Here is a 9,657-nt window from a genome sequence, read left to right on the forward strand (position 1 = left end):
GGGGAGGCCTCACGCGCGCCTCCGCGGCCTGTCCGCGCCGCCGAGCCCTCCCGCACCGCCGTCCCGCCTGCCCGCACACGAGCTGCCCCGCGAGCCGTGATGGGGGCGGGAGCGCCGGCGAGACAGGAGGGAGGGAGAGCGGGGGACGGCGTTCGGGTGCGGAGGGAGCAGAGCCGCGAGCAGGGGAGCAGGGCCGCCGCTGGGGAGGGCCGCTGCGGAGCCGTGCCGCTGCCCAGCCGCGCCGAAGCAGCTCCCCCTCGCCGGCGCGGAGGATGAGGGAGCCCTGCTCCAGCTCGGCGCTGTGGAGGGAGCAGCGAGTGGGCGGCCGTGGCCGAGGGCGGGCGGATCCAGCGCGGCGGGGCGGGGGGGAAATGCGCCGCCGCCCTCGCCTGCTTGCCGAGGGATCGAGCTCGAGGGGGCGTCGGCTGCGGCGGAGCGGAGCTCCCCCGGCGAGCCGTGGCGCGGCGGCGCGGCGGGCAGGGATAGGTCGGCGTTGAAAGTGCATCTAGGCCCCTAAATTGATTTTGGTGATTCTTAAAATCACAATTTGGGATATGATGCTTTCAATAAGATGTGTGCAGGAATAAATGAAAATAATCAAGAAGAAGATGAAAGGAAGGCCCCCAATTCAAATTCTACACATGGTGGATCCTATCAGAGTTTAATTCTAATTTTCGGTTTGAAATTGAGTCTAGGACCACCGTACTATCAAGGGGGATGCGCTTGATTGCTCTAGATTGTTAAAAGTGCATTATTGAGATGAACTTTACACTTGAGAGAGACTTTTTCGCTCACAAAACACTTTGCACAGCTGTTTTCAGCACTGGCCGGATAATCCGGTCCTAGGCCGAATGATCCGGCCTGTTCAGCCGAACCTCTCTATCCACGGCCGGATGATCCGGACCCTGAGCCCGAAACTCTCTGTCCATCTCCGGATGATCTGGACCTGGAACTTTCTGGACATCTTTTCTAGTTAAGATAAGGGGTTTTTGTGAGTGTGACCGGATGATCCGGAACTTTGCCAGATGATACGGACTTGGGAGTTTTCGAGTGTGTTTTAGCCTATTCTGTTACCGTCCCGGATCATCCGAACTAACACCGGATGATCCGGACCTCACAGAAAACACACATAACGGTCACTTTTGGGGGGTGGGGCTATAAATACCCCTTCACCCCCTTCTTTTGTCTCTCTCTTCTCTCCCGACCAATTCAGCTCCAAAAGCACTCATTCCTTCATTCTCCTCCATCCAAAAACTAGATTCGTGCAAGGATTCACCTAGGGATTGAGAGGAAGTGAGATTTGGGAGTTGGTTTGTGAGCATCTCACGAGTTTTCGCGTGTTCATCTCAAGAAGCACTTGAAGCAACCTCGATTCGTCGATTCACGTTCTTTACTCTTGGAACTTTGCTCCTAGACGGTTAGAGGTGCCGGTGAGCTCCCATTCCTTTGTGGTTGAGCCTCCGGAAGTTTGTATTTTCCCCTCTCTTCGTGAGAACAATCGTAAGTGACTCAATCCTCCTACGTGGTTGATTGGGCGAGGAAAAAAGGGTTATAGGGCAACCCTGCTCTTCGTGAGCCCCTCAACGGAGACGTAGCTCCTTCGTGGAGTGAACTTCGGGATAAATCTTGTGTTTCCTTTACTTTTGTTCTTCATAGTGTTCTCCATATTGTTCTTGAGCTCGTTTTGACCCGATCTACTTTTTAGTAGCATATCTCTTGCGTAGAACTTTTTTACAGGCTTGTTTACTTCGTTTGTCAACTTTGTATTCAAAGAGAATCGTCAAAAGCTAAGTAGATTTCAAATCTCATACAAGATTCCTTTCGCCTGCCGGATCATCCGAAGTTACGTAGGATCATCCAAACCTGGGAAGTCCGGAAGATCCGACGTAAGGCCGGATCATCCGGGCCTGACGTTTTTACTGTCAAGTTTTTCAGGAAATTTTTGAACAGGCCTATTCACCCCCCCTCTAGGCCTAGTGTCGATCCTTTCAGGCGTGTTGAGCAGGAGGATGGGGAGGAGGACGGCGTGTTGAGCAGGAGGATGGGGAGGAGGACGGCGTGTTCCAGGCTTCCAGTCCCGTCGCGGAGCCCCCGCCGAGGAGGGAGGGGGGCGTCGGCGTCGGGGAGGAAGGCCGGAGGAGGGGGCGCCGCCATCGCGTGGGGAAAGAGAAGGGATGAGAGAGAGGGGGGGGCGACGGGGTTGGTGGAGTGGGAGGGATAAAAAAATTAAATAGTGTATGACAGGTGGGCTCCGCGTGCTGGTAGTTGATAGAGTAGGAGATAGACAATGAACGGGTGCAGCGAAACTGAATATAGAGAAGAGAATCTTAATGACTAGATAAGAATATTCCTTTTAGAAAATAAATTTGGAGTACTACGAGTGCGGACAGCCTTACGAGGGCTTTCTAGAATTTTCTGCGTGGACTGCCGCACTATTCTTCATTGGAATCCTGTGAATTCCAACTCCAACGAATTAAACGACGCTACTGATGGAATCTTCTGTGAGCCTTGTTCTTTTCAAGAGGTATTCCACTGGTATTGTTGTTTTTCCCTGAGAAATCTGACCTTGTTGCCGCTGCGATTCGTTCGGTTATAATCACTCTGTTCTGCTGGCTGCTTCTCCAGCCAATTAATAATATTTTTTTTCATACCAAACTAGCACTAGCCACTAGTAATTTTCTCTCGCAACAAATCAGTACCAGCCGCAGCCAGCGGAACAGAGCGAATAGAAAAGAAGGGCCCTCTGGTCATGCTCTTTGTTACCTGGGCTTTTCCAGGTGAACTCGACGACGAAGCCCATCAGAGACCAAAACGAATAAACGATAACCATTTTTAGACGGAGTCTTGGGGTCTAATTGCCGGCCCTCTAAGCATAGCCAACAACTAAACTTATTATTACTAGACGCTAAAAAGTTGATTTCAAAGATCATGATAATACTACTACCTCCTAAAAGAAGATAGTCATCAAGATGTGCTGAGAATATCTCATCAAACGAAAACAGGCAAACAGGCAGGTAAGAGCTGTCGAAACTGGGGCATAAACTAATTATAAATCTGAGATGAGCAACAATAAACTTTAACTTATAATCTTATTCCCTTTCACTGACGAACTAGGCATATCGACAAGATAATCTGCTTATTTGTGACAAGAATCAAAATAATGGGCGAAACAAAAATGACTTCCTTCTCCAATGGAAGGTCATCGCACCACCTATCCCATATTTCGAAACTAACTAAACCGTTCAGCTTGCTTTTTTTTCCCCCACCACCGCCAGCCTACCCCACGGACAAAAAAGAGAGGACCCCAGATCAGGAGCTAATCCAAGTAGAAAAGCGTCACGATCTTCCGAAGGTTCTTGGCCTCCTGGCATGTCTCCATCAGCAGCTTGCTGTCATGGAACGCGAAGCAGATCACCTGTTGGACCTTCGAGATGATGTCCATGTTGCATAACCTGAAGATTACAAGAGTTGCCATTACTGATTTAGAGAAAACATGACTTGTCTTTCAGTCCATGTAGAAGATAGTTAAGACTCCGACGAACAAGCAAAAACACAGATGCTTGTCTTCTAGAATACAACAGATAAACCCAAAAAAATTATGACCTGTCACAGTAATAGAGTAGTATCAAGAATTGACTCAACTAGGACTATATATGCATACCCCATGAACAGACCCCAATCTAGAGCTATAGTTCATGTCATTAACCTGTCCAATGCTTGCTTTGATTCAGTGTCATTTATTCACATAATTCGTTCAGTAAATGAGGCAGCAGATACTCTGCAAAATCTATAAAACGTAGTGTTGGTTTGGTAATGGCGTTATGCAGTTATGGATAGTATCTAAACCATCTGTGACAATCAATGAGTTAAACAAAGTGATGTATGTTTTGTAAAGCACAGTACCTATTCCATGCAATCTCTGGAAAGTGCCGGAAATAAATGATACACTAATCAGGCATGAACCGAATATGTATATCCACACCATTGGTGACAAAAATATACAGTATAGGAAAAAATATGAGCAATTTGAAAAGGTAGCTGACTGACCTGCTAGCCTCAATCAATGGTAAATGGTCATACTGTGGCTTCTCAATCAAGTTTTGTACCTACAAAGTTTACAAAACGTTACTGAAGCATTTCAAATTTATCATATGGAAATAGAACATCAGCAGGATGCTATTTAACTCTTGAGGCATACTATTGGAATTAACACATATGACAGTGGATGCCTATTGCCTAATAATCTAGCTATCGCAAGAATCTCAGATTGTAGGATAATGCTGATGTATTCTGAACAATTCATACAACATATGGTGAGACATTTCTAACCAAGCAATCACATTGAATTTTAAGCATATTTACGATCCACTTGATAAGGATAGCAACAAAACAGCCTAAGGATCCAAAAGAAAAATACACATTGAATTTGAAGCATATTTATGATCAACTTGATAAGGATACTGTCATACAACATAAACGAAGGTTAGTGGTAACAGCAGAATTAGTTCAGAGGTTTGCAGCGAAAATAAATAGAATGCTCTCTTGGTGAAGGATGAATCAAGTCAACTATTTATCTTTGTAACACTCTATAGTGTATACAGACAAGCATACACTATTCTCTTTCAATAACAATAAAGAAGCACAATGTTCTCCTTAAGAATGTTTACATGTACGATCAGAGGAGATCATCATGATAAAAAAAATGATTGTAAGACCTAACTCAGAGGTGATAATACGGAACTGCCTCTGTCCCCAAAAAAGTCATTCTAGAAATTCTATGATAGATGAACAAGGAGGTAAAATGACCTTGTTCGCCCTATTTATTAGCCATATTTGGCAATAACTGATTCCTGCATGCACATGTCCAATTTAAATGGGGTAAAATGACTTGGTTTATGGGACAAATTTTGAATCATAGAATGACTTGATTTTTGGGACGGAAGGAGTATTTTACTGTAAAACAAGTATCATTAATCATCAGCTCATTGATTGAAAAACACAAGGAAGCTCCTGCATTTTGCATACAACCATCATCATCATGACTGCATCACTTCAAACACTATATGATTACAAACATGAGTCATACAAAGCATGGGTACACCTTTTTACTAAGAAATTTTCCAAAACCGTGTCAATATGCTAAAAATACTGTGATGAACAGTCTATCAATACAAATCACTAAATGCCAATACTAATATATAGAAGAAAGGGTATATTGGCGCGCATAGGGCTCTATAGTCTATACTAACAGGTCTGGAACTAATTTTGACTAGAAATGTCCCATAACTTTGTGTCAATATGCTGAAAATACTGTGATGAGCAGTCTATCAATACAAAATCACTAGCCAATAAAAAATATATAGAACAAAAAGTATATTGGAACATGTAGCAATCTATGGTTGTGATTGGTAGGGTGGCCAACCCCCTAGCCATGCTTATGTAATGCAGCCTAGCAGTGTTTGGTTCCCTACACAGCGTACTCAGCCTGGCCTGCGCAATGCAAAATGGGGCCTCCGGCCTGGCTTACCGAAAATGAAATTTTGCTGTGTTTCCAGCCAATGCAGGCTGGCTAGAGCGTGCAGGCTTCAACTAGTGGATCACGTCACCTGTCTCTCGCTCTCAGCATTGCCATGGCTTTGCTACAACTTGCGCTGGTATGTGTAGCTCAGCTGACAACGACGCTAAAGCTGCGAACTTCCGTTGCCGAGGCCATGCTCCGATGCTGCATATTCCAGATCTCCTCCCCGCTTCTTCCTTGCCATCGCCCATCGTTGCGTTGGTGCCATGTCTAAGCGGCTAGGCATCCAGACACAGCATTGCCGGTGGCGAGGATGTGGCTGTCGCCTTTACCACCAGGAACCAGAGCGTAGCGGCACTGATCATGTCGTGCGCGTCACTGCTCGGCTTGCACAGGGACCACAACATCGTCGCGGGCTGGTGGCCAACACCATTGGCTGCTGATGCTTTTTTTTTTCTTCGCGTGCATCTGATGTGATTTGATTTGCCGACCCAAAAGAGCTGACGGACATCCTTGTGCAGTAGATGGATTTGGTTGGATTAGGATGCTCACAGTCAATATTAATTTGATTGCAAACGATGTGTATTGCCACGTGCACGCCAGCCATTCGACAAAATTTCTCACCCATGAGAAGTTACTAGAATATCAAATTCTTACCTGTTGTTTTGTCAACTGTTTTTTTTATATGCTCAGTTTTTTTCTTCTTAATTTTACGATTTGGACACAGCTGAGCAATCCAACAACAATCCTGACAAGAAGTGACGCCTGAAACTGACCTTAGTACAAAAAAGGTGAGTGTAGCCAAAACAATCCAAGCAACCAAACAAGATCTTTCTAATGCAGGCTTAGCTAACCCATGTAACAAAACACGACTAGATTGCATTGTCCTAGCCTGGTTTAGTTTCTATCCAGGCCTGTTCTAAACCAAGCAACCAATCACAACCTAACAGGTCTGGAACTAATTTTGACTAGTAAATGACCAATTCAGGATAGAAATAACAGGAAGTCTTACTTTAGACAACAGTTCTTGGCTTTCAGGAGGCTGCTTCTTTAGACTTTGAGGTAAAATTACAGTGAGCAACTCTGGCTTTTCAGCTCTTAAGGCGCCCCTGATAACAGCTGCATTAGTTCCGGAAGCCCCAGACGTGAATATGTGATTTTTCTGCAATTTTAACAAATATTACGAACAATGCTAGAGGACTCAAAAATCATACGATTGGCAACGACACATAAATCAGGAGATCATATGAATGACAATGGCACATAAATAAGGGACATACTGTTATGACCATAGCATAGCTCAGGATCTCAATAAGCTGTTGATGCATGAACCCCATGTTGCGGGTTCCAAAGAAACCTATTGCACGAGGTCCTTGCTGCTGGATAGCCAACAGCTCCTGCACGACCACCAATTAAATGAGACCAGTTTGCAGGACAAATTAATTCATAAAGGCCATATATGCAAAGTAGCATTCATGATTGAAACTCTGATTGTACAAAACTAACTTTCAGAGCTTAATAACAACTAAAGTTAATTTTGAGTAAACTGAACAGAAAAGCAAAACACAATGTAAAAATGAACAGAAAAGTTTACCTGTAGGTAATCTAGATCAGGGATCGCCTTGTTTTCTGGTTCAGCAACCATTGCAGTACCCTTGACGAGAGTCTCTGTCTGAGTTGGAATCTTCAGACCATCATCATCTGGCCCAAACATAATAGCATCATCTCTTCCTTGACTCGTCACATAACCTTCATGCCCATCCCTTCGCATGTATCCGCAGAGCAACTATACGAGCACAATAAAAACAGCCCCTGGCAGTAAATCATTAGTGAAAACCAATATATTACAGCATCCGGAAATAAAATTTCCAGTTCTACAGTTTTAGTTTGCACCCGTGCTGACTCGTCAAAATCAGGTAGTCATACCACAAGAGATCACAGGCATTTAGGCTACAAGCCCACAACCTAAATTCAGTGAGCAGATTTGTATACCCATGTTAAACCCAACTTTCCGGAGACACAGCAGAAACTTTGAATAAAAGAGAGCAACAAAAGTGACAAGAATCCCAAGCATTGGATACTGAATAAATGACAAGGTTAGGCCGAATCCAATTCACTGGAACATTAAGTATTTAAAGGGACCTAGCAGTTAAGCATTTGAGTTGCATAGTTCACCTTTTGAGAGTATACTAAGGAAAAGATATAATGCAAACACTCTTGACATGTAATGATAATAGCCCACAACATTTATCTGCAAAAGACGGTTAACTTTATGAATGGTGCATATCTTTATCATCTATCACCTATTCTGAGGCAACCATAACTTGATCTGCACCTTTATCCCAATCGGAAGGTTTGGACTGACATGAGCATAGCTCAGATGAAGGAAGGTGTGAGTGACACTGAACAAACTTTGGCACATGATCTAAGCATCAGCAACACGAGCAGGATTAGTTGTTAAAGTGGACTGTTAAAATATCTAATTTTGACTAACTTCTGCCTTCTGCAGTAATAATTTTGAGAGCTCATTGCAACTATGGTGTGATTAAAAGAATCGGTATACTATTACAGATCACAGAGGATTAACATGCACATGTAATATTGATTTGTGTAGTCAGAATAACAGCTTAATTCTTTGGCACCAGGATTATGATAGAAACCAATTTCAATACACACTCAGATTTGAGACCATCTAGCCTGTCATTTCTCCGTTGATCTTTGGACGTGAAATTACACTAAACATCACAAAATTGCCATCACAGCACATAGCAGCAATGCAACGAAGAATGATTTAACAGGAAAGAAGAAAAAAGTAATCTTCGGAGGTGAAATTCCACTCCAAGCCATGAGATCACACAGAGCGCACACCAAATCAAGTTTATCCACAGGAAGCAAGTACCCGGTTCAGCCGCGCCACTGCCGGCGGCGTCGTGGTCTGCTTCTTGGCCTCCTGAGTCCATCCCAGCAGGGCTCCGCCGGGGCTCCGCGCGGCCGAGGAACAGTACGAGAAGCCGCCAAGTCTCAGGTTCGCTGGCGGCGGCGTCCTCAACGAGGGAAGGCCGGCAACGGGCGCCGCGGCGCAAGAACCCGCCATCGTCATCCGGCCCGCCGATTCCAATCTACGAAGAGGAGAGAGGGGGAGAACCGCGTGAAGTGGTGCGCGTGGCGGCGCTCCCGTGACCAAACCGAGGATGGCTGCGCGGCGCGGCGCAGGTCATGTGGGAGGGGAGGACGAGGGGAAGGGCATTGCTGGGTGGGTCTGGGGATGAGACGAGGGAGGAGAGGAGACGGCACGGCACCAGTTGGGCTGCGGCTGATGGCTCAACTGGCAGCCTCGAGCCGGGTTTGGTGGTTTCCTCTGGCGGCCTCGCTGGCTGCTGCTGTGGCGCGCGTGTGGGGAGAAGATGGACGCCTTTGGATAACAGGTGGCGGCGCACCATGTTTGCCGTTTCTGCGGATCCAAAAAAAAATTAACGTAAAACTCCACATGCATAAATTATAGAAATCTTTTACTCACTCCATCCCAAAATACTAGTCGTCCTAGAAATTCTAAGACAAATTAATAAGAATGTAAAATTACCATGTTTGCCTCTATATATTATCCATATTTGGCACTAATTAATTCTTACATGCACATATACTTTCTAAATAGAGTAGGGTGACTTATTTTTTGGGACAAATTTTTAATCCTAGGATGACTAGTATTTTGGGACGGAGGGAGTACATAACAGATGCCGTAGATTGAAATTTCTATAGCTTGCACGGAGAGATTGATTTACACCTGATACATTGCCTAAATAAAATCTGATTACAAAATTTTTTACATAAATGAGATGTAAATCACGAGACGAATCTAATGAATCTATTTAATCCATAATTTTGCAACAGTGATGCTACCATAAACATTCGCTAATTATAAATTAACTAGGTTCATTAGATTCATCTCGCGATTTATAACACATTCATGTAAAAAATTTTATAAATAGATTTTATTTAATACTCTGAAATAGCAAGATTCTTTTTTCAAAAAAATTAACCCAAAGGAACTAAACACGGCCTGCTCTCCTCTTTCTACGTTTCTTATTTTTTTTATTTTTTTGGCCAGACTCTTTTAGAATTTTTATATCTAGAACAACTGG

At 44.4% G+C, this 9,657-nt stretch overlaps 1 protein-coding gene across 2 annotated transcripts; it reads right to left on the reverse strand.

Moving 5' to 3' along the window:
* Window positions 1-3,022: 3,022 nt before the first annotated feature.
* LOC120709567 lies at window positions 3,023-8,847 on the reverse strand. Of its 2 annotated transcripts, none has more exons than XM_039995234.1 (6): window positions 8,418-8,847; window positions 7,113-7,304; window positions 6,799-6,915; window positions 6,531-6,680; window positions 4,048-4,106; window positions 3,023-3,452 (listed from the first exon to the last, which is right to left on the reverse strand). In XM_039995234.1, the coding sequence occupies exons 1-6, from the start codon at window positions 8,616-8,618 to the stop codon at window positions 3,317-3,319; spliced, it is 855 nt and encodes a 284-aa protein (XP_039851168.1). In that variant the 5' UTR covers window positions 8,619-8,847; the 3' UTR covers window positions 3,023-3,316. The 2 variants fall into 2 exon arrangements, with proteins under 2 accessions (XP_039851168.1, XP_039851169.1); XM_039995235.1 differs by having other exon boundaries at window positions 7,113-7,330; window positions 8,418-8,559.
* Window positions 8,848-9,657: the final 810 nt, after the last annotated feature.

The sequence above is a fragment of the Panicum virgatum genome, chromosome 5K (assembly GCF_016808335.1).
Source record: "Panicum virgatum strain AP13 chromosome 5K, P.virgatum_v5, whole genome shotgun sequence".
Taxonomy (NCBI): domain Eukaryota; kingdom Viridiplantae; phylum Streptophyta; class Magnoliopsida; order Poales; family Poaceae; genus Panicum; species Panicum virgatum.

What these genes read in the sequence shown, in the direction of transcription:
- LOC120709567 (XM_039995234.1), bottom strand. Translation starts at nt 8,618, where the DNA reads ATGACGATGGCGGGTTCTTGCGCCGCGGCGCCCGTTGCCGGCCTTCCC. An exon ending in GCCAAGAACTGTTGTCTAAA is followed by an intron (nt 4,107 to 6,530) that starts GTAAGACTTCCT and finishes TAAACTTTGTAG; the next exon opens with GTACAAAACTTGATTGAGAA. An exon ending in CCATTGATTGAGGCTAGCAG is followed by an intron (nt 3,453 to 4,047) that starts GTCAGTCAGCTA and finishes TGTAATCTTCAG; the next exon opens with GTTATGCAACATGGACATCA.